Below are 19,397 nucleotides of genomic sequence, written 5' to 3' on the forward strand. Positions count from 1 at the left end.
AACCTCCAAAACAAACACACACACACACACACATTCAATCACTCAATCACACAAATCATGTTGGCTGTCATGTATGTTTTGTTGACCTTGGTTATTTTGTATTTGATTTGTCATCTGTAACTTGTATATCTGTTTGCATAATAATAATAAAAAAATGTATTTAAAAATCTTCATTATTCAGTCACACTTTACATTAAGGCTCTATTAGTTAACATTAGTTAACATAAGCTGCCAATGAAAAATTATTCTAAACATTCATTAATCTTATTTCATTTCAATATTTAATAACACGTTGTTATAATCAAAAGTAGCTACTGTGTGTTTAATGAACACGAGCTAACATGAACTAACAGTTTTTTGTAACAAAGATTAATAACTTCTGTAGCAAATGTAGCTATTGCTCATTGTTAATGTTAGTGCATTAACTAAGGTTAACTAATGAGATCTTGTTGTAAAGTGTTACCTATTGATCTTTACAATTCTTTCGCACTTTAACCTGTGGAAATATTTACTTTATGCATTTTTTGTGTATTGCTTTATTGTATTTAAATGTTCAGTTTCTTTTTGATATAAGAAAAAAAAGTTATTAAACCTGTTATACTTTATTATGACAACACTTTTTTGCAACTAAATTGCAATATCGTGATAATACCGTATACCGTGATTAAAGCATTAGCAATTAATCGCAACATGAACATTTGATACCGTCACATGCCGCCTAAGTGCATGCACGTTTTCATTTGTTGTATACTGTATACTGATTCCACTATTTTGGTCTTCAGTTAGTTAAATGAACTGTATTTTCATTTCAAACTCGCTGCACATCACAGAGACGTCTATTTGACGTCTGCATTACATCTGCAACACGTTTCCTATCAGATGTCAAATAGACGTGTATAAGATGTCTGTAAGATGTTTATGATTTAGAATGAATGTAAAACTAGAGACGTCTATCAGACGCTTTCCAGATGAAGCGATCTTTAACAGACATCTTGCAGACGTAGCCTATATTATTAATAAACAAGACAGAATAAACCCTCTATTAGAGGATCAGATCCAAGCCTTAAACAACAGCACTGTTCACTTAAACCGGTTCAAGAAAACAAATCCATAAGAAGAGTTCCCAAAGCTGTTCAACAGCCCAGAACAGAACGATCATCTCATCTAACGCTCCACCGGAGACAGCTGAACGCCCAGATTGTCATATTATTGATCTGTATATCGCACATATCATGTCATGTTTTATTTCTAGTCAAACGGGGACAAAATGGAGAAATCCTGAAACGCGTCACGTGCCAAAGCGACTGAATCGATCTCCTCAATAACAGCAGAACACACGCACATGTACAGTATATTCACACCGCAAATATCATCTAACACAATCACAGCGCTATTCTTCGTCTGATGACGTCTGCTTTATTCTTATTTTCAGAAAGCGAAAGTAAAACTGGAGGAAAGCCAGGAGCACGTTTGCATTCACTGACCTGTGTCGCTTATATTTGAACTTATTTGATTTCTCTTCGTCTCCGGTGAGTTTGTGTCCTCACTGAGCATCGATTATGTCTCTCATGTGATTTATTCTGGAAGAATCTCCCTCAGAGTTTGTTTTATTGGAGTCTGTCTGTATTTCACAGGAATGCTGTCGATTATTGTCGTGGTGAATCTCCTCATAGAGACTTCAGGTAAGAACATGCTTGGATTTCATTCAGTTTCATGCTTATTTTCCTTACAGACCCGATGAAATAAATATTCACATTTATCGAGTAATTCATATACAATAGGCGGAGCGTGTGTAAGGCTTAACCTTGGGGCAAAAATGCCTCATGCACAAACACATTACATCTATTACGTCTGTTGCTAATAAAGTGTAAATGAATAGAAAGTGTCGACTGCGCATTAAATTAAGATCTGCTCATGTTGCACCGTATTTCATTTTAGGCGTTTTTACAGTGTTGCGCATTATAACCAATCACAGACGATTCTGTTGAGCTTAGGAACGCAATGGCCAATCAGAAGCGTTCAGATGAGTCACCGCTGAAACTCATCAGTTTTGTTGAATGCGTGCGCGTTCGATCACGCGAATTCTCTCATCATAAACAACAAAGCTTTGTTTGATTTGTTCGTTATATGCAGGGCCGGCATGACTGGGGGCGCCGCACATGTTATTCTCGGTGACCATCGTGCGCTCCTACACCCATATATTATATGTCAACACCATATTAAATACTGTAAGGGTAGGTTTAGGGTTGGGGTAGGTGTACATATTAATAAAGCCTCAAACCCTATTAATTATCATGCTGACAGGGTAGCACAAATCGTCAGAACACCGGCCCTGGTTATATGCCAGTCAGAATCAGTGTTGCCAGATTGGATGGACGATTTCCAGCCCAAAAGCTCACAAAAACCCGCCCACAACTTTAACTGTCAAAATAATGTTATAGAATATGTAAATCAACGTTGATAAGGGCCATTTTAACTCCTTAAAACAAAATATTGACGACAAAATAATAAAAATTATAAATAAGATAAATTTCGAAGGTAAACGGATCAAATCGGGGCGAATAGCCTACATGAAAGAGAATTAGGCAACCGAACATGAATAAAATATGCAAGCTGACACTGTCAACACGGCAATCATGAAATTAACCGATACCCTCGAAACAACACATGCATGATTTTCAATGTCAGCAGTCAGAATAATCCAGTTTAAATGCAAAAAGTGCCCAATATAAGTGAAAAAGCAACGTAATTAGCAGGTATTTCACACTCGTTCATGCGCACACCATGACAGTCAACTCAAAACTGTGTCATTCATTGATACTTAATTATAATCCGACAATTAAAAAAATAACGACAACACTAATGCGCTTACATTCGTGTCGCTCTATAATTGTACACAGAACTAGAGGAATCCTCTTGTTAAAGGGGTCATATGATGTTGCTAAAAAGAACATTATTTTGTGTATTTGGTGTAATGAAACGTGTTTATGCGGTTTAAAGTAAAAAAAACACATTATTTTCCACATACTGTACATTATTGTTTCTCCTCTATGCCCTGCCTTTCTATATTATCGCGCCACGTAAACATAAAACCATGTCTGCATTTGTGATCGGAGAAATGACAAACAACAAGCGCTACTCTACACTGCTCAGAACTCTCAGAGGCTAATTCCGCTGCGTCTCCGAACAACAGTGTTTTGTTCCTCCGCGTTACACGGACCAGCAAATGATTCGATCAGTCGTTTGCAAAGTTAAATGGATCAGCTCTTTAAACGAATCGGTTGATTCAACTCACTCATTAAGACAGTCACTTGCTGCCACCTACTGGCTGTTGTAGTTAGAATCAGTGTTGCCAGATTGGATGGACGATTTCCAGCCCAAAAGCTCACAAAAACCCGCCCACAACTTTAACTGTCAAAATAATGTTATAGAATATGTAAATCAACGTTGATAAGGGCCATTTTAACTCCTTAAAACAAAATATTGACGACAAAATAATAAAAATTATAAATAAGATAAATTTCGAAGGTAAACGGATCAAATCGGGGCGAATAGCCTACATGAAAGAGAATTAGGCAACCGAACATGAATAAAATATGCAAGCTGACACTGTCAACACGGCAATCATGAAATTAACCGATACCCTCGAAACAACACATGCATGATTTTCAATGTCAGCAGTCAGAATAATCCAGTTTAAATGCAAAAAGTGCCTAATATAAGTGATAGGAAAAAGCAACGTAATTAGCAGGTATTTCACACTGGTTCATGCGCACACCATGACAGTCAACTCAAAACTGTGTCATTCATTGATACATAATTATAATCCGACAATTAAAAAAATAACGACAACACTAATGCGCTTACATTCGTGTCGCTCTATAATTGTACACAGAACTAGAGGAATCCTCTTGTTAAAGGGGTCATATGATGTTGCTAAAAAGAACATTATTTTGTGTATTTGGTGTAATGAAACGTGTTTATGCGGTTTAAAGTAAAAAAAACACATTATTTTCCACATACTGTACATTATTGTTTCTCCTCTATGCCCTGCCTTTCTATATTATCGCGCCACGTAAACATAAAACCATGTCTGCATTTGTGATCGGAGAAATGACAAACAACAAGCGCTACTCTACACTGCTCAGAACTCTCAGAGGCTAATTCCGCTGCGTCTCCGAACAACAGTGTTTTGTTCCTCCGCGTTACACGGACCAGCAAATGATTCGATCAGTCGTTTGCAAAGTTAAATGGATCAGCTCTTTAAACGAATCGGTTGATTCAACTCACTCATTAAGACAGTCACTTGCTGCCACCTACTGGCTGTTGTAGTTTCATATTTTAAAAAGTTGATTATTTATTTTATTTATTTATTGCTCAAAGTTATTTCAGGGTTTTGTTCTCTCAACTGAGAGAACACATCCTGTTTATTATATTATAATGAATATTTAATATTACATTTAAACTTTGACTAGACATTTTGCTAATTAATTGTACTATTTATGAACCTCAAAGCATATGTTTGTGTATTTTGTGTTACTCCATAATGATGCTCTATTTGAGGGCATTTGTAGTGTAGGTATAGGGCCCAAACATAACCTAAAGCCCAGGGGCCCCCGCCCCCCTAAGTCCTGCCCTGCGTACAGTGTAAGAAAGGGATTCATTTCGTAGTGTAGACAGCTTCAGTGATTATAACGGTACTTTTTTTGAGAGTGCGATAGATCAGTTAGTGATAATGTCATTTCTGTAGCCTACATAATTTATTCGCCGTTCAAATAACCAAGGGAAGGAAATGTTATATAATTATACATTTCTGTTTTAATTAAATTATAATCACATTAAATACAAATTCAGTCCCGTTAAACTTTTATTAGCCTACATGACACCCATGTCTGGTTCTTGCCTAAAAAGACAGGTTTATGATGTTTGGCTGCTTTGGAGTTGGTTCACCCTCCGCCTATGCATATACGTGATCAGTTTCTATTATTGCACTAGATTACATACAGATTGTGCCTATAGAAGATGATCATATGACAGCATCAACACGAACCCTAAAGAATAACAAGCAGATGCTTCTTTAAAAGGGTCATATGATGCTTTTTTAAATATCATTATTTTGTGTATTTGGTGTAGCAGAATATGTTGACATGCTTTAATGTTCAAAAAACACATTATTTTTCAAATACTGTACATTATTGTAGGTCCTCTATGCCCCGCCTCTCTCAAACGCTTCATTTTCTACAAAGCCCCTCCTTCCGACAAGCGCAGTCTGCTCTGATTGGCCAGCTGACCCAGTGCATTGTGATTGGCCGAACACCGCAAGCACTCGTCGGAAATGTGACGAAGAGAAAGGAAAACTTGAAATCGCATCATATGACCCCTTTAAAAACGACCTTTCTGCCAGTCAGATAACACTTTTATATGAACAAAGAGTTTGAACTAATGATGAGCAAACTATCGGAGAACAAGAAACGATTCAAGCATGTTTAAAATCAGTGAAAGATCAAATGAAGAATTTAGTAATTATGTATGAAAACGCAGACAATAAATGACATTTATTACTCTAGTCTGTAAAGGCCAGAACGCCATATGTCAATCTTTCAATATTTATTTACTGTCAGTGTTAAAGGAGTAGTTCACTTCCAGAATAAAAATGTCCTGATGATTTACTCGCCCCCAGGTCATCCAAGATGTTCTTTCTGTCTTCAGTCGAAAAGAAATTAAGGTTTTTGAGGAAAACATTCAAGGATTTTTTAATGGACTTCAATGGGGACCAATGGGCTGAAGGTCCAAATTGCAGACGTGTATCGCGGAATTAGTGCAAGACGACCATATGTGGTTAAAAGTCTATACTTTTTTTTTTTTAAGAAAATGACCGATAGTTTTGCTAGATAAGAGGCTTATTCCTCGGCTGGGATCGTGTAGAGCCCTTTGAAGCTGCACTGAAACTGGATCTTCAGCCCGTTGGACCCCATTGAAGTTCATTATATGGAGAAAAATCCTGGAATGTTTTCCTCAAAAACCTTAATTTCTTTTTGAGAAATTAAGACATGAACATCTTGGATGACGTGGGGAGAGTAAATCATCAGGAAATTTTTATTCTGGAAGTGAACTACTCCTTTAAGTAGGAGGACTCAATGATCAGTTGTTCAAAAACATCCAGAACTGCAGCCTGCCTTCTAGATTTTGCACTATAGATGTAATGAATATTAAATATTTGTTTTCACAAAAAAAAAAAGAAAAAGAAATGTTGCAAGATTTAGAATCACCATAAAGTTGCATTTACATTAGCAAAATTTCGTGTACAAAAAAGCATCCATTGTCAGTCAATAGTGTAGTGATGTATGAAGCACAGAAGTCACTTTCAAAACAAGCAGTTTTCTCTTTGTTAACGCCGCGAATCCGCAAATTGTGCAAGTGGTGAAAGCTTCTGCTCTCATGCAAAAATTTCCGATCACCTGGATTCCTGTTAAAACGAGTGCGTGTCTCTCTCAGTGTCGTTCACTGTAGTGGTTCCTGGTGATCCTATAGCGGCTCATGTGGGATCCACAGTGATTGTTCCCTGCTGGATCTCTCCTCCTGAGAACGCTGAAGCTCTGGAGATCCGCTGGTACCGTCACGATCAGTTCAGCAACCCTGTTCTGCTCTATAATCATGGGAAGATCCAGGACGTCCAGGAGGAACCGTACAGGAACCGAACCTCTTTGGCTCTGCGGTCAGATCAGTCTGGTGGACTGAAGGATGGAGACGTCTCTCTACGGCTGGAGAAACTCACATTTCAGGATGAAGATTCATTTCACTGTTACGTGAGTGGAGAAAGTTCATATGACAGCCGAGAAGTGGTTCTCAAAATCACAGGTGAGTGGTCTGTTTTCTGAGGATCTACACTTCATTAAAGCCACAGTTCAGCCAAACTTTGAAATTCTCTCCTCCATGTGCTCTTCTGCATAATGAAAACTCATCATCATTGAGGACTGTTGATATAAAACTCATCCATATGACTAAATTCCAAGTCTTATGATTGCTTAATGTGAGAAACAGACTCAACTCATCGCTATTTGCAGAAAATGCTGAAATCATGGCGTCAAACATGGTGTACGCATACCCGAGTTAAACTTGAGTCATTTGGATTCCTCTTATGATAATAGTGCTTTTTTGTATAATAGTGCTTTTTTGTAGTGGTCAGCCGATATGGATTTTTTGATGGACGATATTGATGCCGATATCATAAAGAGCAGGGTGGCCAATGGCCAATATAAACCGATATATATATGATATTATACTATTTTAGTTGTATTTGCATAACAATTGCTGCAATGGATTTTTTTGTATATAATATTTGCTAAAATAATTAGAAATAAATAATAAATAATAAAAATAAATGGGTAACACTTTGTTGACATGTAGCTGCAAAGTTACTTACAGTTAGTGAATGTAACCGATAAATCTGTAAAATAAATTAACTGTTATATTTTAAATAGCAACTTCTTGATTCTGTAATCCTCTTAAAGTCTCTTTTTTGCACAAGTTTGGAGTTCATATTGCTGTCGAAACAAAACATTCAACACTTGTCAGCCAAATATAAAAACATGCCCAAAAATGCCAAATATCGGCCAATATATCGGTGGATTTTTTTGTTGCCCAACTAATATACAGTATATATATTATAGTATAGTATAGTATAGTATAGAGTCTTATTGGTTTACTGGAGGTTGAATAAATGATGACAGAACTGTTGAACTGTTCCAAGACCCTGAGAAGACATTCAAAATCATAACATCATTAGACAGTGTTTTAAACAATATACTTATTATCCTGCATGTAGTTTTTGTGTCAGGAGAAGATCTGAACATCTGTCTCTCCTCCTCTCGTCAGCTTTAGGATCCGCTCCTGTCCTGTTTCCAAAGCCTCTAGATGATGGGCGTGTGAACATCAGCTGCAGGTCCAGCGGCTGGTATCCAAAGCCCAGCGTCTCGTGGACGTCAGATGATGGAAGGGCTCTCCGTCCTGGAGGATCGTCTCACAGTCGTGGAGCAGATGAGATGTTCTCTGTCCACAGCTGGACGGCCGTCTCTCTCTCAGACGCTCAACTGGTCTCATGTTCAATCTCTCTCAGAACTGGAGAGTTAAAAGAAGGAAGACTGAACATACAGGGCATCGTGTCTTCAGGTTAGAGAACATGGATATTTGTAGATACCACAAACAAAGTGATCACATTTGCTTGAATGCTAGGCCTGTCGTTTCCATTAGTTTTTCTTCTTGTGATCTTAACTTCCCTTAATATAATTTATAAAATATCAGCATACATTCTTAAATGCATGTTCCTGGTCTTATTGTGCTCCGTCAGTTTTCTTCAATGTCATCATTCCCTCTTATTTTTTCAACCTTCCAATTATTAAAAGAAAAATCAAATCTCATCCTACATTTTGTTCCCTTTCAGTCGGTCACTCTCGACGTCACGTCGGTGACCGACGAATTGGGATCTCGCTTAGAGAGATCTCTCTCGACGATCGGATGTCGATCTCTGCATCAGAGGGTGAGCCGGAGCTTTCTGGAGAGGAAGATTCAGCTGCACTGCTGCCCTCTGGGACTGTAACAATGCCTGAATCGGATCCGGAAATGACGGCTATGCTTTCCCGGACCACCGTGAGGGTAGGGCTTGAGTGGAAATCTCCACCGTGTCCCGAGCCCTCAAGGTTGGACGATTGGTTCTTCGGGGTGGCCCGCGCTGGTTCTCAGCGCCCCGCCCCGGTGCCATTCTTCCCGTAGGTGCATGAGGGGGCTTACCAGGTCGTAGAAGGCACCTTTTTCTGCCGGAAACCGACCTGCTAGCTCCTCCTCCCTCACCACTCTCGACGGTGATGCAGTTAGGGTGTATACGGGGGTCCCCCTGGTGGAGCGGTCGGTTGCGATGCAGTTGTGTCCTGATACTGCCTCCACCCAGCAGGTCAAACCGTGCCTCCCCTCCCGGGTCTGTAGGTACTCGTCTGGTCTGTCTGGCGATGCTTTTGTGGCCTATGGGGAGGCTGCCTCCGCCTTACACTCTACGGTGTTACTGCAGGTTCTTCAGGCTAAAGCACTGAGGGACCTGCACGAGGGTGGTCACGATCTGGAAGTTCTGAAAGAGCTGACCTCGCGCTCCGAGCGACGAGGTGGTCACGATCCGGAAGTTCTGAAAGAGCTCCGAACCGCAACTGTCCTTGCGCTCCGAGCGACGAAGGTCACTGCGTGTCCTCTGGGTCGTGCGATGTCCACACTTGTGGTCCAGGAGCACCATCTCTGGCTGTGTCTGGCAGACATGAGGGATGCCGACAAGTTCGGTTCCTCAAGGTTCCAGTGTCCCAGACCGGTCTCTTCGGCGACGCAGTCGAGAACATGGCCCAGCAGTTCTCGGCTGCACAGGAGCAGACTGAGGCGATCCGACATGACACTGGCTTCATGGCCTAGTCCCGAGATGGGCATGACAGTGCGGCACTCACCGGGTCCAAGTCACACCGGCCTGCCACCAAACCTTCACCACGTGGTCAGACCTCACGTTTCTCCGGGCAGGAGTGCCCCTGGAACAGGTCTCCAGGCATGCTGTGGTTTACACGTCTTCGGGTGCGTCCGTCCCCGAGATTGGTTTGCAGCGATCGACCTGAAGGAAGCGTACTTTTATGTGTCGATCCTTTCGCACCACAGACCATTGCTGCAGTTCACATTCGAAGGACGAGCATATCAGTACAAGGTCCTGTCCTCCGGGCTGTCCCTGTCGCCCCGTATCTTCACGAAAGTTAGGGTTAGGGCTTCACGAAAGGGGCAGCCCTTGTTCCCCTGAGAGAGCAGGGCATTCGCATTCTCAATTACCTCGACGACTGGCTCATACTAGCTCAGTCTCAGGATCAGTTGTGCGAACACAGGGACTTGGTGCTCTCGCACCTTAGCCGGTTAAGCCTTCAGGTCAACTGGGAAAAGAGCAAACTCTCCTCGACGCAGAGGATCTCTTTTTACTCGGTATGGAGTTGGATTCAGTCAAGCACGCCTCACGCAGGGACGTGCTCAGTCGGTGATGAACTGCTTGAATATGTTCAAGAGCAGTACGGCGGTCCCACTGAAACAGTTTCAGAGGCTCCTGGGGCATATGGCAGCTGCAGCGGCAGTCACGCCGCTGGGGCTGCTTCATATGAGACAGCTTCAACACTGGCTTCATGGCCTAGTCCCGAGATGGGCATGACAGTGCGGCACTCACCGGGTCCAAGTCACACCGGCCTGCCACCAAACCTTCACCACGTGGTCAGACCTCACGTTTCTCCGGGCAGGAGTGCCCCTGGAACAGGTCTCCAGGCATGCTGTGGTTTACACGGATGCCTCCACCACTGGCTGGGGGGCCACGTACAACGGGCACGCAGTGTAGGGGGGTTGGACGGGCCCCCAACTGCACTGGCACATCAACCGCCTAGAGTTGTTGGCAGTACGTCTTGCCTTGAACCGTCTCAGAGGGCGCTTACGAGGCAAGCACGTGCTGGTCCGCACGGACAACACTGTGACCATTGTGTACATCAACCGACAAGGTGGTCTATGTTCCTGTCGCATGCCGCAACTCGCCCGCCACCAGTGTTGCGAGTAACACGTTACAAAAGTAATGCATTACAGTAACGGATTACTTTTTGTTGTAATACAGTAGTGTAAGGCATTACTAATCAATTTTCAGTAATATTTTACTCGGTACATGTTCAGTAACACTTGCGTTACAACACACTTTTAGCCCAAATGTCCTCCGGGCTGTCCCTGTCGCCCCGTATCTTCACGAAAGTTAGGGTTAGGGCTTCACGAAAGGGGCAGCCCTTGTTCCCCTGAGAGAGCAGGGCATTCGCATTCTCAATTACCTCGACGACTGGCTCATACTAGCTCAGTCTACAGCGAGACCATAAGTCATTAAGGAATCAAAAATGCCGCAAATAAGTTATATTTCCTGTTCATGGTGAGTCAATAGCCGCGTGTGGTGTCCAAGTTTGTAAATAAAGACTAAACGACAGCTTCTGATATATTTGTTTAGCGATTTATTTCATTAATCTCCCTCTGGCTGGTGGAACTTTGTATTGTGTGACGTAGTCCGGTGAAGGCGTGTTTAGGGCGGGTTTTACAGGAGTGCTGCGAGGCTACTGGCCTGACAGTAGAAACGCGGCATGATTTTGGCCTCTGAGTCTGTGCTCGAGGTCCGAGGCTATTAGCCCTGGCCGGCTCGCTGTAAGCCCTGGCTCGCACTGGCCAGTGGAAAAGCGGCTAATGGGTGAAGATGGCAGAAGATTGTAAATTCGCGAGATGGACGCATGCGCATCTTGTCATGGCATTAGAGTTTACATATAGTCCTGTTGTGTCTAATATGAATAGACCCAAGCTATTCACAGATATTGCCAGATAATCACTTTACCTCTACCATACTTTTAACAGACTTGGATCGTTTGTGATTCTGGCTGTCATTCTTTCTTGCATTGTCTTGAGCCTTCACTTTCCCAATTATAAGCTATATTGTTAGTAGCCTGGATAGCCCACAGTCATTATGCTACACCATATCGCCCTCTACTGGATGTAAAATGCTCTGCAGTACATTTTGTCATTTTAGAATGTTAAGTTCTACTTCTGTAGTTATTTTGGTGAAAGTAACTCAAAAGTAATACAGGAGTCATGTAACGCATTACAATTCTGAGACAGTAATATTGAAAGGTAATATTGTAAGGTAAGGAATTACTTTTAAATAACAGTAACAAATAATCTATAATGCATTACAGTTTGGAAGTAACTTGCACAACACTGCCCACCACCTCCTCCTCTGGAGTCAGAAGCAGCTGAGGTCGCTTCGTGCCATTTACATTCCGGGCCTGCACAACTGTGCAGCCGACGAGCTGTCACGAGCTGCGCTCCCCGGAGAGTGGAGACTCCATCCCCAGATGGTAAAAAAAAAAAATTCCCCAGTGAGCCTTCTCGCAAAGACACTGTGCAAGGTCAGGGAGGACGAGGAGCAGGTCCTGCTTGTGGCGCCGTATTGGCCCACTTGGACCTGGTTCCTCTGAGGAAGGAACTACCGACTCAGAGATGGGGCACCCTGTGGCACCCGCATCCAGATGGGACGCAGAGGTTCTAGGTGACCTACCTCAGGAGGTAGTTTACACCACTTCAGCAAGAGCACTGTCTACGAGACACGCTCGCGCCTTGAAGTGGAACCTGTTCGTCAAGTGGTGTTCTTCTCGCCGAGAAGACCCACCAGAGATACCCGATCAGGGTCATGCTTTAGCCAGCCCTAGCTTTGCTTTGTCCCGTCCAAGCCTTGAGATAGACCGGAGACCGGACACAAAGCTTTAGGACCTCAGACCAGCTCTTTGTCTGCCACGGAGGCCGGCAGAGGGGAATGCCTTTTCTCGGTATGGAGTTGGAACGGGTATGTTTCATTTTCCCAGTGTTATCCAATCCCACTGACTGGGTAGTGCTATGACAACAGTGATTGGTCTTCTTGTTGTGAGCCCCGGCCTACACCAAAAATGGGCGCAGGAGGTTCGTACAGGATACTGGAAGGGGCAGCATCCATGGCGCTTTGGTAGGGATCCCAATTCGTCAGTCACGGCGTGACTCGTAGTGACCGACTGAAAGGGAATGTCTCGGTTACGTATGTAACCCTCGTTCCCTGAAGAAGGGAATGGAGACGTCACATCCCGTCACCACGGCTGCTGTACCACCGCTGAGCGGCCGGGTCACCTGAAAACCTGGTATGCGTTGCACCTGCTGCCTTTTTATGCTCACGCTGTGATCAGCGGCAGCTGGATGCAATCATCGCATGCCAATGTGCATTGGCTCGTTTAGTTTACACTCGAAGTGGATTGGTCTCTCAAAGCGAGATCCCAATTCGTCGATCACCGACATGACGTCTCCGTTCCCTCCTTCAGGGAACGAGGGTTACATACGTAACCGAGATGTTCTCAATCCTGTTTTAGAAGAAAAATGGGTTGCAAACAGCATTTAAGAGTTTTAAAAATATGTTTCTACTTTACTGTAATTGGTTTATATATTTTGAAGGTGTTTAGATTCATCTGGTTTCTAATTCTCAGATTCATCAGGTCCATGGAAGGCTCTTTTCTTCTTTGTTCTCACCTGTGCTCTTCTGTTTGGTTGTTTGGTTGGCCTGATCCTCTACAAATACAGAGAGAAACTAACAGGTACAATCTGGCTGAAGGTGTTTAAAGATGTGGTTTTCAGGAGGTTTTTGTTTCATGCATATCTCATGTGTTGATATTTTTGATCTGTTCTGCAGGAAATAAACCAGCTAAAGAAAGTAAGTAACATGAACTTCATTTAGCATCTGAACACAGTCATGAATCCTTTCAGGCAGTGGTTAACTGGGGGAAAAATGAAGAAAAAAAAGTACTTTCTCATCTCTATATTTTAAAACAGAAATCTTTCTATTTTATTAATATCTGTTTTTTAGGAGAAAGCACACAAAAGCTGCTGATGGTGCTTCTGAAATAGTTACCAGTTAAACTGAATTGACTTGTATACATTCAATAATATTACTATAAAAATTAATTTTACAAGGGAAATGTTCTTGTCTTAGGCATTAAACGCTATGCATTTGTATGAATTGTGCTGGTTACACACAAAACTCACAGTGCTTTCAGAGTAAGATCAGATCACATGGCAGGAGAGATGGAAACCATTCTGAGATTAATTTAAATAAATTAAAGAATCATGAAATAAAACGATTTAGTGTGTTGCCCGTAAACAGCAATATAAAAGAATATCTGAAACAAACTTTGTCTCTCTGCCTGAAAGGGTTAAACTGTAATGTAATGTGGTTTACAGAGTCTGGAGTTTTTGTGAAGCAGATAATTAAACTTTCCGCTGATATTTTCTCTCATTTCAGTTTGTGAGGAGGAAACTCTGGAGAGACTGACAAAAGAAGGTATTTGAAGAAGTTTGTTCTTTGCTATATGTTTATAAGAACTGTAACTGCTGACATAAACATCTACATGCACATTGCAGCAGAAAACAACAAACAGAACAGGTTTTGGTGACTCTCAGTGGAATAATGGAGTAGGTGAGAGTGGAAATAAAATGGACAAAACAAAAAAGTTTTGTAATGCTACATGTATATTTTACAAACTACTGCAAATACAGTATACAAGGGCTGTCCGGAAAGTATCCAGCCATGTAATATGAAAATAAAATAAAAATGAGATGAGATGCGAGATGCAATATGACGAAAACGTATGGGCAACTGCTGACTGTCCTATGTTTCTTGTATTTTATATCTTCTTCAATAAAAGCCTCTATTTTTCATATTACATGGCTGGGAAATTTCGGGACAGCCCTCGTAAAAAAATTTTTATGCAAATGCTGTGTCTAACAGAACATAATGTGAATAAAATCAAATGTATAACTTCAACATGTAAAATGATCATAATGCATGGATTCATCTGCAACACTCCCTCAGTCACATAAGCATCATTCACTTCTCATATTGGACGATTATACTCATTTTTTGTTAGATACTGATAACTTTAGATGTTAACTACAGCTATAATGTTTTCCCTGTCTGAAATCAGAATCAGTATCAGAAAGAGCTTTATTGGCAAGTATGCTTGCGCATACAAGGAATTTGTTTTAGTGTCATAAGCTTCCAGTACACGGAGACAACACACAGACAATAAAAATTATGAGAATACAAATACACACATATGTAAATATAAATAGACAAAAATAGCAAAAATAAATGGAATTAAAAAAAAAAAAATTAAATAAATTGTATGTAGTTGTGCTATAGATGATAGAATAGGAACAGAATAGAGTGAGATGCAGGGATGTACTAGGATGCAGGTGGTAACAAATAAACATAAGGTTATTGCACATAACTTTATTGCATGAATAAATATATATAAATCTCAAATAATTTGTTTTTTATTGTAGTTGTGGGAGACATAAATATAGAAGAACTGAGGAAACATGCAGGTATGACATCATCTCAGTTATGTATTCATATATTTCATCATATGTGTAAACATCATCTCATACATGAGGATTAATAACTGTTGCTCATGTATTTTTTCCTCACAGTTGAGATCACTATTGACCGTGAGCATTTACATCCAGATCTGAAGCTTTCTAAGGACTGTAAAACCGTGAGGGACAGTAAAGATTATCATCACACTGGAGAGGGATTTCCATTTCAATTTTGTGCATTTGGAGCCCAAAGATTCACCTCTGGTCGTCACTATTGGGAGGTAGAGCTGGCACAAACAAATACACCTCCCAAAAACTACTGGTTAATTGGTGTGGTGAAACATGGACATTTTACTACAAGAGACAGATCTGCTTTAACTCCATCAGCTGGTTTCTGGTTCTTGTGTTCAGACGGTCCTCATGGCTTTTACACCAACACTGAACCACCAGTTAAACTCTCACTGACACCGAGACCTGAACGACTGGGAGTTCTGTTAGATTATGATGAGGGTCTGCTGTCATTTTACAACGTCAAAGAGAGTAAACATCTCCTGACCATCAGCAGCAGATTCTCTGGATCAGTCGGTCCTCTCTTCAATCCTGGTGCAGGTGATCTGAGTCCGATTATGATCCTGGATTGTCCAGAACCTGTAGAATCAGCTGTAGAATTAGCTGCAGAGTCCAGTGATAATCCAGAACCTGTAGAATTACCTCAATCCAGTCAACCTTTACTGAGTAATAACAGCTCAGACGCCTGACTGACTAATACAGTTTAATTAGAAGGACATACATGCATAAAAAATACCTGATGCATGAAAACCTACAAACTACAAAAATCTATTAAAATTTACTGGTATGGCTCAGACAACATAATTTTTAAGAGTAGGTTTGATTCCCAGTGGTCATGCATAATCAATTCATCAATCAAAAGTAAATTTATGACAACTTCATCCAATCCTACAGTGTCACATGACAACATCAAATCAAAGTGCAGCACATTTGAAACCTAAATTAAACGATACTCCTAATCAAAATAACTAAACAACTAACACAGCCAGTGTAGGGGTTTTATTTTTTAATCATCCGATGTAACACAAACGTGATGCAAACAACATGGGAGCCAGTCCTAACCAAAATGTGTGCATGGAGGTGTGTGTGAAAACGTCTGCCTATAGTAGCTACAACAACAGGGGTAAAGACCCTGGAGGAAAATGATGGTAAAATACGTTTTTGAACCTTTACAATTAATCCAGAACGCAGCAGCAAGATACATTTTTAACGAGCTGAAAAGAACGCACGTCACACCTCTGTTCATCAATTAGCACTGGCTACCAGCAGCTGCTCGCATTAAATTCAAGGCATTGATTTTTGCCTACAAAACCACCACTGGCTCTGCACCCATTTACCTAAATTCATTACTTCAGAGTTATGTGCCTTCTAGAAGCTTGCGTTCTGCAAGTGAACGTCGCTTTATTGTGCCATCTCAAAGAAGCACAAAATCACTCTCACTGACTTTTTCATTAACTGTTCCCTCCTGGTGGAATGACCTGCTCAACTCAATCCTTATAGTCCAGGTGATATGTGAAAAAAATATTCACTTTTTCATAAAAGCATGAAACTTGGTACAGTTTGCAGCCCTGAACATTTTCAGAAATGGAGCCATCGCAAAAACACCTAGTGGTTGCCATGGTGGCCATTTTACTTTTTGCTATTAGCAAATTATGTATTTTATGTGATATGTCCTGAACCAAACATGATAACACAGAAAAGGTGATGTCTATCTACCCCTATGTTTTTATGGTCAAGGATTACAGTGGTATCATATACAACAACATAAACTGTTGAGGTGAATAGTTAATGGTGAATTCAGTGATGTTGTGATAAGAATTACAATGAAATCGCAGTATCTGAGAAGATGCAGAATGAAATTTCAAGCTTATTTCCTGTAAACTTAATTTACAATCACTCTCTGGGGCCAGAGTTGCCTATTATGTTAGTGTCCACATGGCGGAAGCATTTATTTCAGTTGATACTTCCAAAGTCCTTTTAAGGCAAGTCATGTCACTCGGCGGCCATCTTTGAAATGCCTCTCAGGCATGCAAGTGCATCTCCTGTCTCTTTGAATGGGGAAACATCAAATTCTCCAAAACTGTTCACAAAGATTACGAATAAATTTCATATTTGAAATCACCAATGAAATCTGACAACAACTGTCTCATTAATGTTGTTTCTTTTGCTCAAATAGCGTCAAAAAAGCGTATTTTTCAGGCTAGACCAGCCAGTGCGTATGCGCAGTCCTAAGCGCATCTCAGAACACTGACTGTTTCTATAACAACCGGGACTTCTAACGGCAGCTACAGTGATGCAATGACTTTACCAAATAGCGATTGGCTCTTTTAATCAGAAGGCGGGGCTTCCTTCAATAGAGCAGCCATATTGAGCGTTGCATTTTTCCCCCATTCAAAACTATACGAGTGACACGTCTTGGGTTTTCTACAGTCTTTGATACTTCTCAGTGCAGCTTTCCTTCTTGATGAACTGTCACTCTACTGTCACCTTGCTAACTGTCAACACTCTGCCTGACTCTACATTTATTCATTTAGCAGACACTTTTATCCAAAGTGACTTGCAATCGAGGAATACAACATGCGATTCATCATAAAGAGGCAAATAAACACAGGAAATGCTCGTAATACAAAGTTTTAGACATCGCTCATATTAGTACAAGCTAGAACAGGGAGGGATAAGTGAAAGTGAAGGTTCTTTTTATTTAATTAGGATGCAGTCAAATGTTGACGAAAGAGAGATGAGTTTTCCGCTGTCCCTTGAAATTGTCAGGGATTCGGCATTCCAGATGGGCGTGGGAAGACTATTCCACCAGCCCGGAACGGTGAATGAGAATGTTCTGGAAAGTGATTTTGTGCCTCTTTTGGCACTTTTCCACTGCATGGTATGGCACGGTACGGCTCACTTTTGGGGAGTTTTCCACTGGGTACAGTACCTGGTACTTTTTTTAGTACCACCTCGGTTGAGGTTCCAAGTGAACCGTACAACCGCTAGATTTAAATCAGCACAGCCAGCGAAGGATCGAACACAACTGTTTTGAACGAGTGCACCATTTTTTAACAACCAAAAAGTGGCTATTTTGTTGTCTGTTGAGGAAGTACAGACGTTCCTCTTGTTGATAGCAGAGGAGCGGATCCAGCGAGGGCTTGATGGGGCGACGCGGAATGAAAAAGTTTTTCAGGAGTCGCGGCAGTAGAGGCGGCGCAACTATAACGACTTGTGAATAATCCCGCCCACACTAAAGCGGTACTGAACTGCAGTGGAAACGCAAATCGTGCTGAGCCGAACCGTGCCGTACTGAGCCGAGTCGTACCACACAGTGGAAAAGTGCCAAAAAGGGCCATCGAGTGAGTGGAAGTAGGAGGGTGCTGAGCCTGTGGCTGTTCTTTCCTTATGCAATCATCAATATCTTGATGCGAGCCACAACCAGTAGCCAGTGCAGGGAGAAAAAGAGAGGTGTTATGTGGACCAGTTTGGGCTCGTTCAAAATCAGACATGCTGCTGCAATCTGAATCATTTGTAGAGGTTTGATTGTGCTTGATGGAAGTCCAGATCATCAAAGATTACACCAAAATTTCTGACTGAACTTGATGGGGTAATTGTTGATAAACCTAGCTGGATGGTGAAATCATGCTGTAGAGTTGGAGTGGCAGGGAAGACGATGAAGGGAAGGAGCTCAGTCTTTGTCAGGTTGAGCTGTAGGTGATGTTCTTTCATCCATGCCGAGATGTCTGCCAGGCAGCCTGAGATCCGTGCAGCTACCGTTGGATCATCTGGTTGAAATGAGAGCAAGAGCTGTGTGTCATCAGCATAGCAATGGTAGGAGAAGCCATGTGCCTGTATGATGGATCCCAGTGATGTAGTGTATATAGAGAAGAGGAGCGGTCCAAGAACTGATCCCTGAGGAACCCCTGTGACCAGATGATTTGCTTTAGATACCTCTCCTCCCGAGGCCACCCTGAAAGACCTACCAGTGAGATAGGATTCAAACCAATGAAATGCAGTTCTTGTGATGCCCAGTGATGAGAGGGTGGACAGGAGGATCTGATGATTTACAGTGTCAAAAGCGGCAGAAAGATCCAGCAGAATGAGAACACATGATCTTGAATCAGCTTTCGCAATCTGCAGGGCTTCAGTGACCGACAGTAACACAGTCTCAGTTTAATTGCTGCTTCTGAAACCTGATTGGTTAATGTCCAGCTGGTTATGCTGTTAAAAAAATGATACCTGGTTGAAACAACTCATTCAATCAAGTGTTTTTGATATGAATGGAAGAAAAGAGACAGGTTTGTCGCTATTTACAAACATAGCCGCGGGAACGTAGTTTGAGCAGGGGGGGCTGAGAAATAAAAAGGGGGGGGGGG

At 41.6% G+C, this 19,397-nt stretch overlaps 1 protein-coding gene across 3 annotated transcripts; it reads left to right on the forward strand.

Annotated features, from left to right (window-relative positions):
- Positions 1-1,437: 1,437 nt before the first annotated feature.
- Positions 1,438-16,263, forward strand: LOC107670408 (butyrophilin subfamily 1 member A1-like). 3 transcript variants are annotated; one of them, XM_016463011.1, is made up of 9 exons: positions 1,438-1,529; positions 1,635-1,682; positions 6,496-6,858; positions 7,876-8,169; positions 13,080-13,187; positions 13,283-13,303; positions 13,892-13,930; positions 14,935-14,976; positions 15,082-16,263. In XM_016463011.1, the coding sequence occupies exons 2-9, from the start codon at positions 1,637-1,639 to the stop codon at positions 15,723-15,725; spliced, it is 1,557 nt and encodes a 518-aa protein (XP_016318497.1). In that variant the 5' UTR covers positions 1,438-1,529; positions 1,635-1,636; the 3' UTR covers positions 15,726-16,263. The 3 variants fall into 3 exon arrangements, with proteins under 3 accessions (XP_016318497.1, XP_016318498.1, XP_016318499.1); XM_016463012.1 differs by lacking the exons at positions 1,438-1,529; positions 13,283-13,303 and having other exon boundaries at positions 1,536-1,682; XM_016463013.1 differs by lacking the exons at positions 1,438-1,529; positions 13,080-13,187; positions 13,283-13,303 and having other exon boundaries at positions 1,536-1,682.
- The last annotated feature ends 3,134 nt before the right edge of the window (positions 16,264-19,397 follow it).

This window comes from Sinocyclocheilus anshuiensis, unplaced genomic scaffold, assembly GCF_001515605.1.
Source record: "Sinocyclocheilus anshuiensis isolate Anshui unplaced genomic scaffold, SAMN03320099.WGS_v1.1 scaffold1033, whole genome shotgun sequence".
In the NCBI taxonomy this organism is placed as follows: domain Eukaryota; kingdom Metazoa; phylum Chordata; class Actinopteri; order Cypriniformes; family Cyprinidae; genus Sinocyclocheilus; species Sinocyclocheilus anshuiensis.

Coding starts and splice junctions, on each gene's coding strand:
- LOC107670408 (XM_016463011.1), top strand. CDS start 1,637: ATGCTGTCGATTATTGTCGTGGTGAATCTCCTCATAGAGACTTCAG. Junction 13,304..13,891: donor AAATAAACCAGCTAAAGAAA/GTAAGTAACATG, acceptor CTCTCATTTCAG/TTTGTGAGGAGGAAACTCTG. Junction 13,931..14,934: donor GGAGAGACTGACAAAAGAAG/GTATTTGAAGAA, acceptor TTTTTATTGTAG/TTGTGGGAGACATAAATATA.